This window comes from Bombina bombina, chromosome 4 (genome assembly GCF_027579735.1).
Source record: "Bombina bombina isolate aBomBom1 chromosome 4, aBomBom1.pri, whole genome shotgun sequence".
Taxonomy (NCBI): domain Eukaryota; kingdom Metazoa; phylum Chordata; class Amphibia; order Anura; family Bombinatoridae; genus Bombina; species Bombina bombina.
The window spans coordinates 55,206,577-55,232,404 of NC_069502.1; the positions used below are offsets into that span (position 1 = coordinate 55,206,577).

At 39.0% G+C, this 25,828-nt stretch overlaps 1 protein-coding gene across 1 annotated transcript in view; it reads right to left on the minus strand.

Annotated features, from left to right (window-relative positions):
- LOC128656859 (embryonic protein UVS.2-like) overlaps positions 1–25,828 on the minus strand; it is a 161,042-nt gene that overhangs the window by 30,389 nt on the left and 104,825 nt on the right. Inside the window, exons 10-11 of the mRNA XM_053711025.1 lie at positions 2,830–3,055; positions 1,389–1,507 (exon numbers count right to left, since the gene is read on the minus strand). Coding sequence (XP_053567000.1) covers positions 1,389–1,507; positions 2,830–3,055 — 345 coding nt within the window. The remainder of the gene's footprint in view (positions 1–1,388; positions 1,508–2,829; positions 3,056–25,828) is intronic.

Consider the following 25,828-nt stretch of genomic DNA (forward strand, 5'->3'; position numbering starts at 1 on the left):
CATCTGTTCTCTCTCCCTCTCCCTCCTCTCCTGTCTTGGGTTTGTCCACACGTGTCTCCTCCTCCCACCTCGTCTGGTCCTACCCCTAAAGGGTGCATCTGTTTGTTATTTTTACTACTATTTTAGTTAGCACCGCACAGCCTTACCGACAAAAACTCGTAATCTGGCCGTTTGTCATTTTTGCAATCAACTTCTAAATGGCCTTTCAAAACACCGCCTCTCCTCCCTTCAATTTATTATGAATGCTTCTGCTAGACTCATCCACTTAAGTCACCGATCTACATCAGCTGCTCCTTTCTGCCAGTCTCTACACTGGCTCCTCATAAACTCCAGAATACAATCTAACTCCTCTCCTCTCTCATCGTGAAATATTCCCCATCCCGTCCTTTTCGATCAACCTCTGACCTACGTCTCTCCACTCCTGTTATCTCTAAGTCCCACTCCCATCTCTAAGACTTCACATGTGCTGCTCCTGTCCTCTGGAACTCTCTATCCTGCTCCATAAGACTGTCTCCTACTTTGTATAGCTTCAGACGTTCCTTGAAAACCCACCTATTCAGAGAGGCTTACTATCTCTCCTCCATCTCTCATCTTAACAAAACTAATACATGAATTGCCTGACTCACTGCTACAACTACAACCGATGTGACAAGCTACCCCCAACCTTATGTCTCTGCACCCTAAACCTGTAGACTGTGAGCTCTCCGGAGCAGGGCCCTCTTCCTCCTGTACTAGATTTATTTATTGTCTTATGTCAAATCCTTGTCATTGTATACCCCTATCACTGTACCCAGCATTACGGAATTTGGTGGCGCTATACAAATAAATGATAATAATAATTACCTGCAAAACAATCCACCAGAAAGCCTGAAGGACAGGGGTCCCTAACATGACACCTTCATTGTTTGACTTAGAGGGGGAATGATCCACCATTTAAAATCAGAAATCTTTAGAATGAGGGTTCACTTCTGTAACCCTTAGGATACAGGTGATTACCATAAGGATCAGTGGCCACCTGTCTCATGAAACAGTAAACACTAGAGATATATTCCATGGAGGAGTATTACCATGTAGTAGTGGTCATCTTACCTAATACCTCATAGCACTGATCCTATTTGGGGAGACTGAAAGTTCTAAATCCCTTATAACCCCCCTCACTGTATAAATATTTATTATGAAACATAGGGGTCTCACTCATTTAGATAAGGAATTATTGACCTCACAGCTTTATAGTGATTGTCATAGGAGTAATGATCATGTGACAGCCTCACTGTTGACTTTCTATTGTCAGTGCTCATAGATCCTGATTCTACACAGCAAAATACAAATGATCTCTAGATAATTAATGATTGTTTTGTGTTGTATTATACAAAAAATAAATAATTTACCGTTTTCTGTGGGGGAGCAGTTATAATCCAGAAACAGTCAACAGAAGGTGGATATAGATTGGGGTATCCCGGTGATGTTATAACCCCAGGTGCGGAATTAATTATGGCACCACAGTAAACTGTAAGTTAATAAAGACAATAAAAATAGTACACATGGGTTCATATATTCTACGCATGCTGTGTGTAGCACTATTTTATATAACAATAATAACAGCAATAATAATAATAATAATAATAATAATACAAATAATAACCATAATTATTAAAAGGACATAAAACCCCAAATGTTTATTTTATGATTCAGATAGACAAAACCATTTTAAAAAGTTTCCAATTTATTTATATTATGAAATTTGCGTAATTCTCATGTTATTCTTTGTTGAAGAGATATCTAGATAGGTAGCGTGCACATATCTGAAGCACTACATTACAGGAAATAGTGTTTTCTTTGATAATGTGTAACATTGTTGCAAAACTGCTGCAATATTGTGCTGCAGACACGTGCACACTCCTGAGCATACCTTTATGCTTTTCAACAAATGATAACAAGAAAAGAAAGACACTTTGATAATAGATTTAAATTGAAAAGTTGTTTAAAATTATATGTTCTATCTGAATCATGAAAGTTAAAAAAAAGTATTTTTTTGTCCCTCGTAGTGCTAGCTTTGGAAGCACATATACAAACATATTTATTAAAGGGACATTATACACTCATTTTTCTTTGCATACATGTTTTGTAGATGATCTATTTATATAGCCCATAAAGGTTTTTTTTTAAATAAATGTATAGTTTTGCTTATTTTTAAATAACATTGCTCTTATTTTCAGACTCCTAACCAAGCCCCAAAGTTTTATGTGAATACTGATGTATACCTACTGCAGCTTGCTCCTGTTTGTGTAAAGGGTCTTTTCATATGTAAAACAAGGGGGAGGGGGGGTGTCTTATTTGCCACTTGCAGTGGGCTTTCCAGCTACCTTTTCAACAGAGCCAAACTGACAGCTTCTAAGTAAGTTTTTAAACAGTTTTATACTGGATTTTTATATCAGTATCTGTGCATCTTATTCTTTATAGTAGTGTCTATTACATGCAGTTATATGAAGATGAGTGTATACTGTCCCTTTAATGTCAAAGAGGATGTAGATAGTTATATTTTTTCAGCAGTAAAATAGCGCACCTTAAGCTGAAAAATAAATAAAAAATACACATGGTAAAATATTATATCAGTATATGAAAGAGCGCTAATAAAACATTACATCTATAAGGGCATATCTGTGTACATCTGGTCCTTAAGGACCTTTTGCAGACTGGCTGATAAATATAAATCTCACTGTGTACTGGTAGGCAGTTACACAACTTAGAAGCATAAAGCTAATTATAAAAAAAAAATCAAGGAAGATAAGATAACGATACTGATAAAAAGGTGCAAATAAACACAAATACCTTCAGTGTATGAAGCTTTAAATCCAGTTGCGGTAGCGGCTCCATCACTAACAAATTCCAGAAGCATTGAATTACTGGATGATATAAATGAGGGCAACATTCCGGAACCACAGGTTTTATCAAGGAGAACTGGAGAGGTTTTGCTGGCTCCATCATATACTTTAACATAGTCTGACATGCAGTTTGTGGAGGGCTGGATATCAACTGCTTCAAATGTCAGGAAAACCTGTTAACAGTTTTTAAAGTGTTATTTATTATTATTATTATTATTATTATTATTATTATTATTATCATCATCATCTCATTGGGAGACATAGATCTAGCTAAAGTTTTGTATTAAAAGATATTTATGCCTCTGGCGAAAAATCCTCTGTCCAGTGTTTATTATACTGGGTGATAACTTGCAGGGTTTTCCCTAAACCCTCACAGAATATAGAACCAAGGATGAAGTTTCACAATAGATTGTTGCAAAAAACGTGGAGAACTTTATTTAAGACATACAGCAGCAATGCACCGGGGCTCCTGCCTGTTTGTCGAGCTTGACAAAGGGGCAGGAGCTCCAAAACTTTTCTGCTGTATGTCTTAAATAAAGTTCACCACAATTCATTGCAAAAATCTAGTGTGCAACGTCATCCATGCTTCTAAATTTCCAAGTTACTGAGCAGAGTTCAGAATTGTTTAAATGTAATAAGATCTCCAACCTAACCTATGCAATCTCACAAACAAAATGCATAATTTGCAAAATATTTAAAATAACTCCCCCACTTTTTGCATACTCTTTTCACTATAACATTTCTGACAGGCATTTCAACGTCTCCTACCCCGATAGACCCCTGTGATAGGACTCGCACAATGAGTCCAATGGTGGGCTTGGAACAAATCCATACTTTATTAACAGATTGCAAGACAACGGTGGATAATCAACAAAAATTGATTAAATGAATGTCATAAAACTATCTTTATTTGTATGTGATACCCATCTCTAAAACCTATGCACATACAAGCAAACTCACACACACTTAACCACACTTATACAAACACATACACAGTCACACACATAGACACTAGACATGTGCAGTCAAAAAGTTCACCTGTAGCTACAACACTGACCTAAATGTGCTCTAGAGAGCACAGAGAACGCACTAAGGTAAGTATTAACCCCTTAAAAATGAAACCAATTTTACCTACCTCCCTTTTCAGATCGACGATATACTCTCAATCTACCATTACCTCTACTGATAACTGTTTCAGTACTGGTTTGGCTATCTGCTATATGTGGATGGGTGTCTTTTGGTAAGTATGTTTTTTTATTACTTAAGACACCTCAGCTATGGTTTGGCACTTTATGCATAAAGTTCTAAAGATATGTATTGTACTTATATTTGCAATGAGTCAGGTTCATGTGTTTCCTTCTGCAGACTGTCAGTTTCATATTTGGGAAATATAAACATTTTTTAAGAATTTTTTTTCTTACCTGGGGTTTAGTCTTTTTTTCAATTGACTACTTCTTGCAAATTGCGGGCGGTATTAGGCCCGCGGGTGCGCCAAATGCTAAACTTTATTGCGTCATTCTTGGCGCGAGAATTTTTTTGGCTCGAAAAATATGTCTATGACGCAACTTCGTCATTTCCGGCGTCATAGTTGACGCCAAAGCCTTACACACGGTTGCGTCATTAGTGACATGAGTGTGTCATTTCCAGTTATTATTGGCACCAAAAAAGTTTTCAGTTACATTGTGCATCATACTTGGCGCCAAACTTTTTCATTATTTTAATACCCCATTGATGTTTGCCTCTTGCCTTTTTCTCTATAAGAGGGCTATGCTATTTGCATTTTTTCCCATTCCTGAAACTGTCATATAAGGAAATTGATAATTTTACTTTATATGTTGTTTTTTCTTTTACATTTTGCAAGATGTCTCAATCTGATCCTGCCTCAGAAGTTTCTGCTGGAACATTGCTGCCTGACATTGGTTCTACCAAGCTAAGTGCATTTGTTGTAAGATTGTGGAAATTATTTTGCTGAACGTAATTTGTAATAGTTGTCATGATAAACTTTTACATGCAGATAGTATGTCCATCAGTAATAGTACATTGCCAGTTGCAGTTTCTTCAACTTCTAATGTACTTGATATACCTATGAATTTTAAAGAATTTGTTTCTGATTCTATCCAACAGGCTTTGTCTGCATTTCCTCCTTCTAATAAACGTAAAAGGTCTTTTAAAAGTTTTCATTCAGTTGATGAAATTTCAAATGACCAACAACATAATAATTTATCTTCTTCTGATGAGGATCTATCTGATCCTTCCCCAGACATTGATACTGACAAATCTACTTATTTATTTAAAATAGAGTATATGCGTTCTTTATTAAAAGAAGTGTTAATTACTTTGGATATTGAGGTAACCAGTCCTCTTGACGTTCAGTCTAATAAACGTTTAAATGCTGTTTTTAAACCTCCTGTGGTTTCTCCAGGGGTTTTTCTTATTCCTGGGGCTATTTCTGATATTATTTCTAAGGAATGGAATAAGCCAGGTACTTCTTTTATTCCTTCTTCAAGGTTTAAAAAATGGTATCCTTTACCAGCAAATTCTATAGAGTTTTGGGAAAAAATCCCCAAAGTTGATGGGGCTATTTCTACTCTTGCTAAACGTACCCCTATTCCTATGGAAGATAGTACTTCCTTTAAAGATCCTTTAGATAGGAAGCTTGAATCTTATCTAAGGAAGGCCTATTTATATTCAGGTCATCTTCTGAGATCTGCAATTTCTTTGGCTGATGTTGCGGCTGCATCAACTTTCTGGTTGGAAAATTTAGCTCAACAAGAATTGGATTCTGACATATCTAGCATTATTCGCTTACTGCAATATGCTAATCATTTTATTTGTGATGCCATTTTTTATATTATCAAAATTGATGTTAGATCCATGCCTTTAGTTATATTAGCTAGAAGAGCTTTGTGTCTTAAATCTTGGAATGCTGATATGACATCTAAATCTAGATTACTATCTCTTTCTTTCCAAGGTAATAATTTATTTGGTTCTCAGTTGGTTTCTATTATTTCAACTGTCACTGGGGGAAAGGGAGTTTTTCTGCCTCAGGATAAAAAACCTAAGGGTAAATCTAAGGCTTCTAACCGTTTTCGTTCCTTTCGTCAAAATAAGGAACACAAATTCAATCCTTCCCGAAAGGAATCTGTTTCCAATTGGAAGCCTTCCTCAAATTGGAATAAATCCAAGCCATTTAAGAAACCAAAGTCAGCCCCTAAGTCCGCATGAAGGTGCGGCCCTCATTCCAGCTCAGCTGGTAGGGGTCAGATTAAGGTTGTTCAAAGATATTTGGATAAATTCTGTCCAAAATCATTGAATTCAGAGCATTGTCTCTCAAGGGAATCAAATAGGATTCAGAGTAAGACCTCCTGTGAGAATATTTTTTCTCTCACGTATCCCAGCAAATGCAGTAAAAGCTCAGGCTTTCCTGAAGTGTGTTTCAGACCTGGAGTCTTCAGGGGTAATCATGCCAGTTCCTTTTCAGGAACAAGGTTTGGGGTTTTATTCAAGTCTATTCATTGTCCCAAAGAAGGAAAATTTATTCAGACCTGTTCTGGATCTGAAAATTTTGAATCGTTATGTAAGAGTACCAACTTTCAAGATGGTGACTATAAGGACTATTCTGCCTATTGTTCAGCGAGGACATTATATGTCCACAATAGACTTGCAGAATGCATACCTTCATATTCCGATTCATCCAGAACATTAGCAGTTTCTGAGATTCTCTTTTCTAGACAAGCATTACCAATTTGTTGCTCTTCCATTTGCCCTAGCAACAGCTCCAAGAATCTTTTCAAAGGTTCTAGGTGCCCTACTCTCTGTAATCAGAGAACAGGGTATTGCAGTGTTTCCATATTTGGACGATATCTTGGTACTAGCTCAGTCTTTACGTTCTGCAGAATCTCACACAAATCAACTAGTGTTGTTTCTTCGGAAACATGGTTGGAGGATCAATTTACCAAAAAGTTTCTTGATTCCTCAGACAAGGGTCACATTTTTACACTTCCAGATAGATTCAGTGTACATGACTCTGTTTCTAACAGACAAGAGACTTTTAAAATTGGTTGCAGCCTGCCGGCACCTTCAGTCTCAGTCATTCCCTTCAGTGGCTATGTGCATGAAAGTTTTAGGTCACATGACTGCAGCATCGGACGTGATCCCCTTTGCTCGTTTTCACATGAGACCTCTACAGCTTCATATGCTGAACCAATGGTGCAGGGATTATACAAAGAAATCACAATTAATATCCTTAAATCCCAATGTACGACACTCTCTGATGTGGTGGATAGATCACCATTGTTTAGTTCAAGGGGCTTCTTTTGCTCAGCCAATCTGGACTGTGATCACAACAGATGCGAGTCTTTCAGGTTGGGGAGCTGTTTGGGGATCTCTGACAGCACAAGGGGTTTGGAAATCTCAAGAGGCGAGATTACCAATAAATATTTTAGAACTCCGTGCAATTATCAGAGCTCTTTAGTTTTGGCCTCTGTTAAAGAGAGAACCGTTCATTTGTTTTCAAACAGACAATATCACAACAGTAAAAGGAAAAGGAGGGGGGGCGGAGCCAACTGTCACAGAGGAAAGACGTGTTTTTACTGAGCTCCTGAGATCTGGGTATTAAAATCGTTATCTATGGTATTTTAAGAACTTTAACACTTTATCTATCAAGCTCTTAGGATGGGAGAACCTTCTGCACACCTTATTTCTATCCTGGAGGAACTGATTGTTAAAGCTAACAATCATTTTGGTAGTCTAAGAGCCAGCATTGTGGAGCTCCGCAGCCAAGATGGCGCTGCTCACCTACTCAGACACGACACTCACATGGCTGACTCGTCATCTACTCTACACTCGTCTGAGACACTGCAAGACAAGCACGCCAGTCGACATCCAGCTACAATTCTACCCGGCATCAGTCTGCCACAAACATACCTAGCTGACCTGGTCCAAATAGAGGAAGCTGTGTCTAAGTCAGCGGGACACTTACAGGCCGCGGAACAACAGCGCTCCCTGCTCCTTCACCCTCCCTACCTAGGTCGGCTAATAACGCCAACATCCAGCATAGCAGGGGCCGCAGGCACCGCAGAGAAGCATCGTAGGCAACTAGAAGAGTCCCCTCGCTCACAGATTGTGACGGCCCGGCATGGAGGTGAGGATAGCCCGGAGGCCATTGGCCCCTGCATCTGCTTTATAGCTCCCAGCCAAGGAGATTGCGGGCCATCTACTCATCTGGTGCCGCTTAAGCATAATTTGGGGCTACACTGCTTTTTCCCTGCGCTCAGTCCACTAGCGCATGTTCTGAGTTTGAGACAGAGAACCCGATGGCTGACTTATATGATCCCCACTGGATGGCTGAGGAGCACCTTTGATCCGGGAGGTTAACTTGCTGCTTATTATTTCGGCCTAACCACAGGCTGCCTACCGGAGGGGCTAATTTGGGGATCCGTAAACTCTTCTGTGCCCTCAGATTGTAGCGGGATTTCCCGCGATTTCAGCTTTAACACTGGCTCTCCCCAGCCTAATAAGTACCTGCTTGGTAGCCTAATCGGTGACATGAGGCAGGAAGGGAAACAGTGAAGGATCGGCTTAAATCTCATATGGGCTGGAATCGAGTGGTAGCTAAGTACTACTCCCCCAGTGTGTCGATGTACAGATAAGAACGTACAGGTCTAATGGCAACCTTCTGGAGACTTTCTCCCTTATTGGGAACACTATGAAGTGGCCTAAAATTATTTAAAGGAACAGACACTGGCTACATGCTTATCTATGATGTATAGTGCCAGTTCATAATATTTTGTTTGATGTTGATATTGATGTTCTTTACACTTCCATACACATTCTATATTTAATTTGTTTTCAGGACAGTGGGGGTTTTTCTCAAAAGTACCTATACAGTTACTACACCCAAGAGCATATGGGCTTGGGTGTTTGAAATGTTCCACAAGCACCTGTGAGTCTTTACATCTTGATATATACTTTGTTATGGCACCTACCCTGTCTTGATATGCATATTGTACTGACCTTACTTTCTAGCTTAAAAGTTCATCATAGTTTTTTACTCCTTATCAGTATACTAACTTGTTTAATTCACCTGTGTTATGACCTAATTTTTCTGCACTAGCTGAAACCATTTATACCATTTATATCTTAGTTTTAAATATATGTTTTTACAGTGGAACTTTATATTGCACTGCAACTTTATGCATTATCTACATATATGACATTGTTTAGGACGGCGCCAGTACCCCTAAATGTCCAGTAGCATTGGTGCTAGCACTAGATTGGTTATACTGCTATATTAACTAGCTACATAAAAGGTCATATATTTAGCAGAATGCCACATTAAGCACTATTGATTTTATGTGACTGATATTCTATCACTAACATACGGTTTAGGAGTTAAACAAGACAATGGTGCCTTCCAATATACCGCAGCCTCATTTAGTATATGTGATAAGAAACTCCACTATATTGTTTTGGCTGGCTATTGTACATCAGTTTAATGTCAGCTCCTTTAACACTGCGTTGTTATACATTAACTCATGTGTATCTGAGATGATACTAAATAATAAATATAGGATATAACCTTATTGCTAGTAACCTGCAAACGGGGGCTCCTAAGCTAGATAGGCTTACTCTATATTTTTAAAACTCAGAAAGACACGCAGCATTGAGTGCAGCTTATGGTACACACATCCCCCTATTAGCAATGGGACCTGATCCCTCTTCTCATTCCCTCTTTTTGTGTACTGTGTGCTGCAGGTCAATCATGGTTTGTTTGGTAGTCACTGGACCTCAATGTATAACGGACACCACTGTCCATTTTCTTGTGCATTATTTATCTTTCGGTGAAACTGGTCATGTATGCTACTGTTGCACAATCTATCATACCACATGTCGCTTTACACTAACATGGGTAGATTATGGCCGTCATATTATACAACTGTTTAACTATTTTCTACTTCTCCTAAGTCCATCTAAATCTTGGTTATATACTATATGACTAAAGTCATAGGCCTAGATTTGGAGTTCGGCGGTAGCCGTCAAAACCAGCGTTAGAGGCTCCTAACGCTGGTTTTGGCCGCCCGCTGGTATTTGGAGTCAGTGATTAAAGGGTCTAACGCTCACTTTTCAGCCGCGACTTTTCCATACCGCAGATCCCCCTACGCCATTTGCGTAGCCTATATTTTCAATGGGATCTTCCTAACGCCGGTATTTAGAGTCGTTTCTGAAGTGAGCTTTAGAGCTCTAACGACAAGATTCCAGCCGCCTGAAAATAGCAGGAGTTAAGAGCTTTCTGGCTAACGCCGGTTTATAAAGCTCTTAACTACTGTACCCTAAAGTACACTAACACCCATAAACTACCTATGTACCCCTAAACCGAGGTCCCCCCACACCGCCGCCACTCGATTAAAATTTTTAACCCCTAATCTGCCGACCGCCACCTACGTTATACTTATGTACCCCTAATCTGCTGCCCCTAACCCCGCCGACCCCTGTATTACGTTTATTAACCCCTAACTTGCCCCCCACAACGTCGCCGCCAGCTACTTAAAATAATTAACCCCTAATCTTCCGACCGCAAATCGCCCCCACCTACGTTATCCCTATGTACCCCTAATCTGCTGCCCTAACATCGCCGACCCCTATATTATATTTATTAACCCCTAATCTGCCCCCCTCAACGTCGCCGACACCTGCCTACACTTATTAACCCCTAATCTGCCGAGCGGACCTGAGCGCTACTATAATAAATGTAGTAACCCCTAATCCGCCTCACTAACCCTATCATAAATAGTATTAACCCCTAATCTGCCCTCCCTAACATCGCCGACACCTAACTTCAATTATTAACCCCTAATCTGCCGACCGGAGCTCACCGCTATTCTAATAAATGGATTAACCCCTAAAGCTAAGTCTAACCCTAACACTAACACCCCCCTAAGTTAAATATAATTTTTATCTAACGAAATAAATTAACTCTTATTAAATAAATTATTCCTATTTAAAGCTAAATACTTACCTGTAAAATAAATCCTAATATAGCTACAATATAAATTATAATTATATTATAGCTATTTTAGGATTAATATTTATTTTACAGGTAACTTTGTAATTATTTTAACCAGGTAAAATAGCTATTAAATAGTTAAGAACTATTTAATAGTTACCTAGTTAAAATAATAACAAATTTACCTGTAAAATAAATCCTAACCTAAGTTATAATTAAACCTAACACTACCCTATCAATAAAATAATTAAATAAACTACCTACAATTACCTACAATTAACCTAACACTACACTATCAATAAATAAATTAAACACAATTCCTACAAATAAATACAATTAAATAAACTAGCTAAAGTACAAAAAATAAAAAAGAACTAAGTTACAGAAAATAAAAAAATATTTACAAACATAAGAAAAATATTACAACAATTTTAAACTAATTACACCTACTCTAAGCCCCCTAATAAAATAACAAAGCCCCCCAAAATAAAAAATTCCCTACCCTATTCTAAATTAAAAAAGTTACAAGCTCTTTTACCTTACCAGCCCTGAACAGGGCCCTTTGCGGGGCATGCCCCAAGAATTTCAGCTCTTTTGCCTGTAAAAAAAATCATACAATACCCCCCCCCCAACATTACAACCCACCACCCACATACCCCTAATCTAACCCAAACCCCCCTTAAATAAACCTAACACTAAGCCCCTGAAGATCTTCCTACCTTGTCTTCACCATCCAGGTATCACCGATCCGTCCTGGCTCCAAGATCTTCATCCAACCCAAGCGGGGGTTGGCGATCCATAATCCGGTCCAGAAGAGGCTCCAAAGTCTTCCTCCTATCCGGCAAGAAGAGGACATCCGGACCGGCAAACATCTTCTCCAAGCGGCATCTTCGATCTTCTTCCATCCGGAGCGAAGCGGCAGGATCCTGAAGACCTCCAGCGCGGAACATCCATCCGGACCGACGACTGAACGACGAATGACTGTTCCTTTAAGGGACGTCATCCAAGATGGCGTCCCTCGAATTCCGATTGGCTGATAGGATTCTATCAGCCAATCGGAATCAAGGTAGGAATATTCTGATTGGCTGATGGAATCAGCCAATCAGAATCAAGTTCAATCCGATTGGCTGATCCAATCAGCCAATCAGATTGAGCTCGCATTCTATTGGCTGTTCTGATCAGCCAATAGAATGCGAGCTCAATCTGATTGGATGATTGGATCAGCCAATCGGATTGAACTTGATTCTGATTGGCTGATTCCATCAGCCAATCAGAATATTCCTACCTTAATTCCGATTGGCTGATAGAATCCTATCAGCCAATCGGAATTCGAAGGACGCCATCTTGGACTTGGACTTCAGCCAGATCATGGACCTCTTCAGCCCCCCGCTTGGGCTTGGATCAGGACATCGGAGGAGCTCTTCTGGACGGATCGGTGTGATACCCGGTGAGGTGAAGACAAGGTAGGATGATCTTCAGGGGCTTAGTGTTAGGTTTATTTAAGGGGGGTTTGGGTTAGATTAGGGGTATGTGGGTGGTGGGTTGTAATGTTGGGGGGCTTGGGTATTGTATGTTTTTTTTTACAGGCAAAAGAGCTGAACTTCTTGGGGCATGCCCCGCAAAGGGCCCTGTTCAGGGCTGGTAAGGTAAAAGAGCTTTGAACTTTAGTAATTTAGAATAGGGTAGGGCATTTTTTTATTTTGGGGGGCTTTGTTATTTTATTAGGGGGCTTAGAGTAGGTGTAATTAGTTTAAAATTGTTGTAATATTTTTCTTATGTTTGTAAATATTTTTTTATTTTTTGTAACTTAGTTCTTTTTTATTTTTTGTACTTTAGCTAGTTTATTTAATTGTATTTATTTGTAGGAATTGTATTTAATTAATATATTGATAGTGTAGTGTTAGGTTAATTGTAGGTAATTGTAGGTAGTTTATTTAATTAATTTATTGATAGTGTAGTGTTAGGTTTAATTGTAACTTAGGTTAGGATTTATTTTACAGGTAATTTTGTAATTATTTTAACTATTTTAGCTATTAAATAGTTCTTAACTATTTAATAGCTATTGTACCTGGTTAAAATAAATACAAAGTTACCTGTAAAATAAATATTAATCCTAAAATAGCTATAATATAATTATAATTTATATTGTAGCTATATTAGGATTTATTTTACAGGTAAGTATTTAGCTTTAAATAGGAATAATTTATTTAATAAGAGTTAATTAATTTCGTTAGATTAAAATTATATTTAACTTAGGGGGGTGTTAGTGTTAGGGTTAGACTTAGCTTTAGGGGTTAATACATTTATTAGAATAGCGGTGAGCTCCAGTCGGCAGATTAGGGGTTAATGTTTGAAGTTAGGTGTCGGCGATGTTAGGGAGGGCAGATTAGGGGTTAATACTATTTATTATAGGGTTAGTGAGGCGGATTAGGGGTTAGGTGGAGGCGACGTTGAGGGGGGCAGATTAGGGGTTAATAAATATAATACAGGGGTCGGCGGTGTTAGGGGCAGCAGATTAGGGGTACATAAATATAACGTAGGTGGCGGCGCTTTGCGGTCGGCAGATTAGGGGTTAATTATTGTAGGTAGCTGGCGGCGACGTTGTGGGGGGCAGGTTAGGGGTTAATAAATATAATATAGGGGTCGGCGGTGTTAGGGGCAGCAGATTAGGGGTACATAAGTATAACGTAGGTGGCGGTCGGCAGATTAGGGGTTAAACAAATGTAATCGAGTGGCGGCGATGTGGGGGGACCTCGGTTTAGGGGTACATAGGTAGTTTATGGGTGTTAGTGTACTTTAGAGCACAGTAGTTAAGAGCTTTATAAACCGGCGTTAGCCCAGAAAGCTCTTAACTACTGACTTTTTTCCTGCGGCTGGAGTTTTGTCGTTAGAATTCTAACGTTCACTTCAGACACGACTCTAAATACCAGAGTTAGAAAAATCCCATTGAAAAGATAGGATACGCAATTTACGTAAGGGGATCTGCGGTATGGAAAAGTCGCGGCTGAAAAGTGAGCGTTAGACCCTATTTTGAGTGACTCCAAATACCGGAGGTAGCCTAAAACCAGCGTTAGGAGCCTCTAACGCTGGTTTTCACGGCTAACGCCAAACTCCAAATCTAGGCCTAAGAAAATAATCATATTTCTTATTGTTTCACTATTCTTAGACTTTTTATGTTATAATCAGGCTTTTTCTAAACAATATTTGATGAAGAGATTTGAGTTGACTTCATGCTTCTTAGGGACTGTGACTGAAATCAATACAGGAATTATTATAGACTTAATATGAAGGGGATGTAGATCTATTTTTATACCCTTCTATATATAGCAGAGTAGGGAGATTATGTGATCACATGTTTACTTTTCCCAATGATTGATAAGGTCCCATTCTGAATTAAAGCCGCTGGGTGCTCTAGTTCCCAGTTTAAAAATCCAGAATGCTTCTCTTTTATAGAGGAGCTTCTCTCTGTCTCCTCCTCTTTGTGGTTGTCTAACAAGTTCAATTGCTTGCCAAGTAAAAGAAGCAATGTCTTTCCCGTGTACATGTATGAAATGGTAAGCAAGTCCTGAACATTCTTTGCCACACCTAATGTTACTAAGGTGCTCTCTTATACGTGAGTCCCACGTATTGTCGTTTGCAATGTGTACATGAAATTAAATATATTATGTAACCCATTGAACAATTTATACATCGAGATGTTTCAAATCTCTGTCCTGTAGTATATGACTCAAAAAATCTAGTTACTTTAACTGAATCACATGCTTTACATAATGGACTGTTACATCTGAATGTACCTTTGTGTCAGCCAAGAGTTTCTTTGTGTCTGATTTGGTATTTTTGTGGGTGAAAGAATATTGCCTATGATCATACTTCTAGTATAAGAAAAACTACAATCTTTTTCTATTATTGGTTTTAGCTTCTCATCTGCTCTTAAGATGGCCAGATTCTTTTTAACTATATCACATATTTTTGTGTACTGATTACTGTGATTTGTAATGAAGTGTACAACTCCACTTTTGTCTTTTCTTATTTTCTTGGTGACTAGTAGTTCCTGTCTTTCTACGCTATCCACTTGGAGTTTGGCTTCCCTGATGACAGATCTTGGGTAGACTCTATCTTCAAGTTGTAAAGATAGGGTATTACATTCCTGTCTATTTTCCTCATCTTTAGAGCAATTCCTCTTCATCCTGAGGAATTGTCCCTTGGCTATAGCCTTTGAGATATGTTTGGGGTGATTACTCTGTGCAAGCAATAGGTTATTTTTAGCTATCGGCTTCCTGTATGTTTTGGTATGTATGTGACCTTTTTCAACATATTCCATGGAGTGTGATGTCAAGGTAATTTATACTTTCTAAATCATCGTCAAATTCTGTGATATGTATTTGTTTATTTATAATTATATATCTTCAAAATTGTATTTATGATAAATACATCTTAAGGTCCTAACCCATAAGCTTATAACCAGGAGAATACACATTTTAAATGCAAGACCCAGCTGTGTTTCAAAACTAGCGGATCGCTTAATAGAATAAAATATAAAATATAATATTCTAAATAAATAAAACATTTAACTTTAAGCATGGTCACAGAATCATAAAGGATAATAAGCTATGAATTACATAAAAATTGGAACATCAAAATAAATTGGGAGTAATGATAGATAGAACCTAAACTATTAATATAAATTAATGCAATAGCAGTTGAATGTCGATAACAGACAGGAATGGGCATGTTCAAATATGTGAATCTTTACAAACATATAGACTATTCATCACTGTTCACCAATAAGTATGTAAACAATGGTCTATGATTAGGGCAAACATATTGGAGTAAATCTCCTAGATGCGATTACGTTAATCACAGCAAGGATGGGTGAAACACCTTTCTTTAGGATTTGAACGCTTTGAGAATTATGCTTAAATAAGCAACTGAGTAACACAATAAAATATCTTAGATATAGATGACTATAGTAGCCAATCGCATCAGTAGAACAACAAAGCAAATATGTAAGACACAAGCCCACAGAAGCAGCCTATCAGCTTAAACAGCCAGCATAGGAATAGACCAATCGTGTCAAGAGGGGTGTGGTGGAGCCAGCCAATCAGAGACACAAGATCACGTATATAGTCAAGCAGGTATGTCACACAATTATCTATGATTACGGACACCACCGAAACGCGTCAGTTGTGAGGGGGTATCTGTCATATCTTGTTGTTTTAATCTATGCCTGTAGGTGCTTTGACACTAGTCAAATATTACGTTGTGCTGTTTAATGCTTTTTACTTTCAATAAAGAGTGCACTGAGTGAAAGGAGGAACCGGTCTGGATATTCCTTTTCCTTTTGATGTTTGGACATGACCGTTCCATAGGGCTCTCCTGACGCTACCACAGCGGGTTCTCTCAGACCGGTAACCCGGATTTGAACCGGAAGGACAAGCTCAGCAACACTGGGACTGCGGTGGTGAAGCAGGGAGCGGCTCATCAGATAGGAGCTACATCTCGAGTAAGTCCGCTTTACTACATACATTTGGCACTGTTTCAACTTGTAGTGTTTCTGAGCTGATGTTATACCATTATGACTAATATATAAATCTGGTATCCATAATTTAACTGCAATGGTCTATGGTGGAGTAAATTGGTTTTCCTTCAAGTCGAGTGCTGGGGCTACACTGTGTGAATTTAATATCACAACAGTGGCATATGTCAATCATCAGGGTGGGACTCACAGTCCCCAAGCTATGAAAGAAGTATCTTGGATACTTGCTTGGGCGGAATCCAGCTCCTGTCTAATCTCTGTGGTGCATATCCCAGGTGTAGACAATTGGGAGGCGGATTATCTCAGCCGTCAGACTTTACATCCATGGGAGTGGTCTCTCCATTCAGATGTGTTTTCTCAGATTGTTCAGATGTGGGGTCTTCCAGAGATAGATCTCATGGCCTCTCATCTAAACAAGAAACTTCCCAGATATCTGTCCAGGTCCAGGGATGTTAAGACGGAAGCAGTGGATGTGCTGACACTTCCTTGGTGTTATCATCCTGCTTATATTTTCCCGCCTCTAGTTCTCCTTCCAAGAGTGATCTCCAAAATCATCATGAAATATTTGTTTGTGTTGCTGGTGGCTCCAGCATGGCCACACAGGTTTTGGTATGCGGATCTGGTTCGGATGTCCAGTTGCCAGCCTTGGCCACTTCCGTTAAGGCCAGACCTACTGTCTCAAGGTCCGTTTTTCCATCAGGATCTCAAATCATTGAATTTGAAGGTATGGAAATTGAACGCTTAGTACTAAGTCATAGAGGTTTCTCTGACTCAGTGATTAATACTATGTTACAAGCTCATAAATCTGTCTCTAGAAAGATTTATTATAGAGTTTGGAAGACTTATATTTCATTGTGTTCTTCTCATAAATTCTCTTGGCATTCTTTTAGAATTCCTAGAATTTTACAGTTTCTTCAGGATGGTTTCGAAAAGGGTTAGTCTGCAAGTTCCTTGAAGGGACAAATCTCTGCTCTTTCTGTTTTATTTCCCCCGACATATTGCTATACTTCCTGATATTCACTGTTTTGTACAGGCTTTAGTTCGTATTAAGCCTGTCATTAAATCAATTTCTCCTCCTTGGAGTCTTAATTTGGTTCTGAAGGCTTTACGGGCTCCTCCATTTGAGCCTATGCATTCTTTGGACATTAAACTACTTTCTTGGAAAGTGTTGTTCCTTTTGGCTATCTCTTCTGCTAGAAGAGTTTCTGAGCTATCTGCTCTTTCTTGTGAGCCTCCTTTTCTGATTTTTCATCAGGATAAGGCAGTTTTGCGGACTTCTTTTCAATTTTTACCTAAGGTTGTGAATTCTAACAACATTAATAGAGAAATTGTTGTCCCTTCCTTGTGTCCTAATCCTAAGAATTCTTTGGAAAGATCCTTGCACTCTTTGGATGTGGTAGGAGCTTTGAAATATTATGTGGAAGCTACTAAAGATTTCAGGAAGACTTCCAGTCTATTTGTTTTATTTTCTGGTCCTAGGAAAGGTCGGAAGGCTTCTGCTATTTCCTTGGCTTCTTGGTTGAAACTTTTGATTCATCAAGCTTATTTGGAGTCGGGTCAGGTCCCGCCTCAGAGAATTACAGCTCATTCTACTACATCAGTCTCCACTTCGTGGGCCTTTAAGAATGAAGCTTCAGTTGATCAGATTTGCAAAGCGGCAACTTGGTCCTCTTTCCATACATTTACTAAATTCTACCGTTTTGATGTATTTGCTTCTTCAGAAGCATTTGTTTCTTTCATTTATGAGAATAAACTTATTTTTTTGGGTTGTGGATTAATTTTATCAGCTGAAAATGGCTGTTTTTAATTTATCCCTCCCTCTCTAGTGACTCTTGCGTGGAGTTCCACATCTTGGATATTGCTATCACATACGTCACTAGCTCATGGACTCTTGCCAATTAAATGAAGAAAACATAATTTATATAAGAACTTACCTGATAAATTAATTTCTTTCATATTGGCAAGAGTCCATGAGGCCCACCCTTTTTATGGTGGTTATGATTTTTTGTATAAAGCACAATTATTTCCAAATTTCTTTTGTTAATGCTTTCTACTCCTTTCTTTATCACCCCACTGCTTGGCTATTCATTAAACGGAATTGTGGGTGTGGTGAGGGGTGTATTTATAGGCATTTTGAGGTTTGGGAAACTTTGCCCCTCCTGGTAGGATTGTATATCCCATACATCACTAGCTCATGGACTCTTGCCAATATGAAAGAAATGAATTTATCAGGTACGTTCTTACATAAATTATGTTTTCTCCCTGACTGCTACACTGGGCACTGATCTCACTCCCCCTCCTGTCTTCCTGGTAGCATTTTGTAGACACAAGGTAAATGTTTCACAAACAGCTCTGTGAAATATGACCCTACAATTGTTTTGCAGAGGGGGAGTGCAATCTCTCCAGGAAGAGTTTTGTGAGAATCTCACGGTCCCAAAATATTCTGGAGGAGATTGTATGCAGGAAGACCTGTGAAGGGGAATGTTTATTGAACCTGCCTTTTATGCAACGGAGTGTTCTTATAATAGCAAGTAATGTGTGCCCTGCATGTGTTATAGACGCTTCCACATTAAACTCACAATCCCGGCTGTAGGCTGAAGACAAGTCAGTGTATAAGTGACTTTCTGATGAGCTGCCTGCAGTGTACAGTCAGTTGTACAAAGTGAAATAGTCTCGGTTATCTGAAGTTTTGTGCTCATATACATTTACTTGTTTTGACTAGATTTGCAGGAAACAGAGTGGAGTGATAAGTAGGCTGGAATCTAATCATGCTATTTTCTTCAAAAGGGTTACATTTAGTGAAAGTGACCTTTTAGGGCTAGATTTATTAAGCCCCTATGGCAGCAAGTTCTCTCAAGAACTTGCCTGCCGTGATTTATCAAGCAGCGGTCACCAGACCGCTGCTTCCCTAACATCTAAGCAACCTCTATTGTGGTGAAATTCAATCTCCTCAGTCGAGTCCGACCGAGGAGATTGACAGCTCCTGCCCACGTGTGATTGGCTGTGCGCGGGCAGGGGGCGGGATTGCACTCGAGCGCAAAATTGCACGGGTGTGCAATGTTAATTACCTGTGGGTAATTTCGCTCCACCATAGGCGAGCTGAGGCGTACAGGGGCGCCTCAGCGTTGATAAATCTAGCCCTTAGTGTGGATGTGTCTATCAGGGTTGGACTGGGAATAAAAAGCAGCCCTGGAAAAATATGAAGACCAGCCCTATTTTCCGTTGAGTTGGTAGAATGCACATGTGCCACTTTTCTCAAAGGGAATAACTGGACATTGCTTCCCTAATATTGTTTTCAGTAATAAATTATATTACTTTATATTAAATAAAAAAGTCAGGGGGTGGAGCTAGCGGCTGAGGAGAGCAGACGCACAAATTCACAGCTCCAGTCAAATATTATTATCTTACCCAACAAACATTAACGCCTAGATTTAGAGTTTTGTCGGTAAAGACCTGCGTAGCTAACGCTGCTTTTTTTTCCAGTGCACCCTTCAGACAACGCTGGTATTTAGAGTTCTCTGAAGGGCAGCGTTAGGCTCCAAAAAGGGAGCGTAAAGGCATATTTACCGCCACTTCAACTCTCAATACCAGCTTTGCTTACGGTAGCGGCTAGCTGGAAAAACATGCTTGTGCACGATTCCCCCATAGGAAACAATGGGGCAGTTTGTGCTGAAAAAACCTAACACCTGCAAAAAAGCAGCGTTAAGGTCCTAACGCAGCCCCATTGTTTCCTATGGGGAAACTAGACCCCGCCGCAAGTCTTATAAATGTATTAACCCCTAAACCGCCGCTCCCGGACACCGCTGCCACCTACATTATACCTAGTAACCCCTATCCTGCCCCCCCCTATACCGTCGCCCTCTATAATAAAGTTATTAACCCCTATCCTGCTGATCCCGCACCTCGCCGCAAATAAATAGTTTAACCCCTAAACCGCCGCTCCCTGAACCCGCCGCAACCTATATTAAATTTATTAACCCCTATCCTGCCCCCCCTACACCGTTGCCACCTATAATAAATTTATTAACCCCTATCCTGCCCCCCACTACACCGCCGCCACTGTAATAAAATTATTAACCCCTAAACCTAAGTCTAACACTAACCCTAACACCCCCCTAACTTAAATATTAATTAAATAAATCTAAATAATATTTCTATTATTAACTAAGGCCTAGATTTAGAGTTTGGCGGTAGCTGTGAAAACCAGCGTTAGAGGCTCCTAACGCTGGTTTTAGGCTACCGCCGGTATTTGGAGTCAGTCAGGAAAGGGTCTAACGCTCACTTTGCAGCCGCGACTTTTCCATACCGCAGATCCCCTTACGTCAATTGCGTATCCTATCTTTTCAATGGGATCTTTCTAACTCCGGTATTTAGAGTCCTGACTGAAGTGAGCGTTAGAAATCTAACGACAAAACTCCAGCCGAAAAAAAAAAGTCAGTAGTTAAGAGCTTTCTGGGCTAACGCCGGTTCATAAAGCTCTTAACTACTGTGCTCTAAAGTACACTAACACCCATAAACTACCTATGTACCCCTAAACCGAGGCCCCCCCACATTGCCGCCACTCTATAATATTTTTTAACCCCTAATCTTCCTCTCCGTACACTGCCGCCAACTACGTTATCCCTATGTACCCCTAATCTGCTGCCCCTAACACCGCCGACCCCTATATTATATTTATTAACCACTAATCTGCCGCCCCCGCTATCGCTGACCCCTGCATATTATTATTAACCCCCAATCTGCCGTCCGCACGCCGCCGCCAGCTACATTATAGCTATGTACCCCTAATCTGCTGCCCCTAACACCGCCGACCCCTATATTATATTTATTAACCCCTAATCTGCCCCCTCAACGTCGCCTTCACCTGCCTACACTTATTAACCCCTAATCTGCCGAGCGGACCGCACCGCTACTATAATAAAGTTATTAAGCCCTAATCCGCCTCACTCCCGCCTCAATAACCCTATAATAAATAGTATTAACCCCTAATCTGCCCTCCCTAACATCGCTGACACCTAACTTCAAGTATTAACCCCTAATCTGCCGACTGGAGCTCACCGCTATTCTAATAAATGTATTAACCCCTAAAGCTAAGTCTAACCCTAACACTAACAGCCCCCTAAGTTAAATATAATTTTTATCTAACTAAATAAATTAAGTCTTATTAAATAAATTATTCCTATTTAAATCTAAATACTTACCTGTAAAATAAATCCTAATATAGCTACAATATAAATTATAATTATATCTTAGCTATTTTAGGATTAATATTTATTTTACAGGCAACTTTGTAATTATTTTAACCAGGTGCAATAGCTATTAAATAGTTAAGAACTATTTAATAGCTACCTAGTTAAAATAATTACAAAATTACCTGTAAAATAAATCCTAACCTAAGTTACAATTAAACCTAACACTACACTATCAATAAATTAATTAAATAAAATAACTACAATTACCTACAATTAAACCTAACACTACACTATCAATAAATGAATTAAATACAATACCTACAAATAACTACAATTAAATAAACTAACTAAAGTACAAAAAATAAAAAAGAACTAAGTTACAAAAAATAAAAAAATATTTACAAACATTAAAAAAATATTACAACAATTTTAAACTAATTACACCTACTCTAAGCCCCCTAATAAAATAACAAAGACCCCCAAAATAAAAAAAATGCACTACCCTATTCTAAATTACAAAAGTTCAAAGCTCTTTTAACTTACCAGCCCTTAAAAGGGCCCTTTGCGGGGCATGCCCCAAATAATTCAGCTCTTTTGCCTGTAAAAAAAACACATACAATACCCCCCCCAACATTACAACCCACCACCCACATACCCCTAATCTATGCCAGGTATCACCGATCGTTCCAGGCTCCGAAATCTTCATCCAAGCCCAAGCGGGGGCTAGACATCCATCATCCGACGGCTGAAGAAGTCCAGAAGAGGCTCCAAAGTCTTCATCCTATCCGGGAAGAAGAGTAGATCAGGACCGGCAACCATCTTCTTCCAAGCGGCATCTTCTATCTTCATCCGATGAGGACCGGCTCCATCTTGAAGACCTCCACCGCGGACCCATCTTCTTCTTCCGATGACTTCCCGATGAATGACGGTTCCTTTAAGGGACGTCATCCAAGATGGCGTCCCTCGAATTCCGATTGGCTGATAGGATTCTATCAGCCAATCGGAATTAAGGTAGGAAAATTCTGATTGGCTGATGGAATCAGCCAATCAGAATCAAGTTCAATCCGATTGGCTGCTCCGATCAGACAATCAGATTGAGCTCGCATTCTATTGGCTGATCGGAACAGCCAATAGAATGCGAGCTCAAGCTGATTGGCTGATTGAATTAGCCAATCGGATTGAACTTGATTCTGATTGGCTGATTCCATGAGCCAATCAGAATTTTCCTACCTTAATTCCGATTGGCTGATAGAATCCTATCAGCCAATCTGAATTTGAGGGACGCCATCTTGGATGACGTCCCTTAAAGGAACCGTCATTCGTCGGGAAGTCGTCGGAAGAAGAAGATGGGTCCGCGGTGGAGGTCTTCAAGATGGAGCCGGTCCTCATCGGATGAAGATAGAAGATGCCGCTTGGAAGAAGATGGTTGCCGGTCTGGATCTACTCTTCTTCCAGGATAGGATGAAGACTTTGGAGCCTCTTCTGGACCTCTTCAGCCGCCGGATGATGGATGTCTAGCCCCCGCTTGGGTTGGATGAAGATTTTGGAGCCAGGACCGATCGGTGATACCCGGTGAGGTGAAGATAAGGTAGGAAGATCTTCAGGGGCTTAGTGTTAGGTTTATTTAAGGTGGGTTTGGGTTAGATTAGGGGTATGTGGGTGGTGGGTTGTAATGTTGGGGGGGGGTATTGTATGTGTTTTTTTACAGGCAAAAGAGCTGAATTTCTTGGGGCATGCCCTGCAAAGGGCCCTGTTCAGGGCTGGTAAGGTAAAAGAGCTTTGAACTTTTGTAATTTAGAATAGGGTAGGGCATTTTTTTATTTTGGGGGTCTTTGTTATTTTATTAGGGGACTTAGAGTAGGTGTAATTAGTTTAAAATTGTTGTAATATTTTTCTAATGTTTGTAAATATTTTTTTTATTTTTTGTAACTTAGTTCTTTTTTATTTTTTGTACTTTAGTTAGTTTATTTCATTGTAGTTATTTGTAGGTATTGTATTGATAGTGTAGTGTTAGGTTTAATTGTAGGTAATTGTAGGTATTTATTTAATTTATTTATTGATAGTGTAGTGTTAGGTTTAATTGTAACTTAGGTTAGGATTTATTTTACAGGTAAATTTGTAATTATTTTAACTATTTTAGCTATTAAATAGTTCTTAACTATTTAATAGCTATTGTACCTGGTTAAAATAAATACAAAGTTACCTGTAAAATAAATATAAATCCTAAAATAGCTATAATATAATCATAATTTATATTGTAGCTATATTAGGGTTTATTTTACAGGTAAGTATTTAGCTTTAAATAGGAATAATTTATTTAATAAGAGTTAATATATTTCGTTAGATTTAAATTATATTTAATTTAGGGGGGTGTTAGGGTTAAAGTTAGACTTAGCTTTAGGGGTTAATAAATTTATTAGAGTAGCGGTGAGCTCCTGTCGGCAGATTAGGGGTTAATACTTGAAGTTAGGTGTCGGCAATGTTAGGGAGGGCAGATTAGGGGTTAATACTATTTATTATAGGGTTATTGAGGCGGGAGTGAGGCGGATTAGGGGTTAATACATTTATTATAGTAGCGCTCAGGTCCGGTCGGTAGATTAGGGGTTAATAAGTGTAGTTAGGTGGAGACGACGTTGGGGGCGGCAGATTAGTGGTTAATAAATATAATATAGGGGTCGGCGATGTTAGGGCAGCAGATTAGGGGTACATAGGGATAAAGTAGGTGGCGGGGGTGTACAGAGTGGCAGATTAGGGGTTAAAAATAATATGCAGGGGTCAGCGATAGCGGGGGCGGCAGATTAGGGGTTAATAAGTGTAAGGTTAGGGGTGTTTAGACTCGGGGTACATGTTAGAGTGTTAGGTGCAGACGTAGGAAGTGTTTCCCCATAGGAAACAATGGGGCTGCGTTAGGAGCTGAACGCGGCTTTTTTGCAGGTGTTAGGTTTTTTTTCAGCTCAAACAGCCCCATTGTTTTCTATGGGGGAATCGTGCACTAGTACGTTTTTGAAGCTGGCCGCGTCCGTAAGCAACTCTGGTATCGAGAGTTGCAGTGGCGGTAAATATGCCTGTACGCTCCCTTTTTGGAGCCTAACGCAGCCATTCTGTGAACTCTCAATACCAGAGGTATTTAAAAGGTGCGGCCAGAAAAAAGCCAGCGTTAGCTACGCAGGTCGTTACCGACAAAACTCTAAATATAGGCCTAAGTTAATCCTATTTAAAGCTAAATACTTACCTATAAAATAAACCCTAATATAGCTAGAATATAAATAATAATTATATTGTAGCTATCTTAGGATTTATTTTTATTTTACAGGCACCTTTCAATTTATTTTAACTAGGTACAATAGCTATTAAATAGTTATTAACTATTTAATAGCTTACCTAGCTAAAATAAAGAGAAATTTACCTGTAAAATAAAAACTAACCTAAGTTACAATTACACCTAACACTACACTACACTTAAATAAATTATTCCTATTTAAAACTAAATACTTACCTGTAAAATAAACCCTAAGATAGCTACAATATAATTAATAATTACATTGTAGCTATCTTAGGATTTATATTTATTTTACAGGTAACTTTGTATTTATTTTAGCTAGTTAGAATAGTTATTAAATAGTTATTAACTATTTAATAACTACCTAGCTAAAAGAAATACAAAATTACCTGTAAAATAAATCCTAACCTAAGTTACAAATAAACCTAACACTACACTATCATTAAATAAATTAAATAAACTACCTACAAATAACTACAATTAAATACAATTACATAAACTAACTAAAGTACAAAAAATAAAAAAAGCTAAGTTACAAAAAATAAAAAAAATAAGTTACAAATATTTAAAAAAATATTACAACAATTTTAAGCTACTTACACCTAATCTAAGCCCCCTAATAAAATAACAAACCCCCCAAAATAAAAAAATGCCCTACCCTATTCTACATTAAAAAAGTTCAAAGCTCTTTTACCTTACCAGCCCTTAAAAGGCCCTTTTGTGGGGGCATGCCCCAAAGAGTTCAGCTCTTTTGCCTGTAAAAAAAAAATACAACCCCCCCCCAACATTAAAACCCACCACCCACATACCCCTAATCTAACCCAAACCCCCCTTAAAATAACACTAATCCCCTGAAGATCATCCTACCTTTAGTCGTCTTCACTCAGCCGAGCCACTGATGGAACTGAAGAGGACATCCGGACCGGCAGAAGT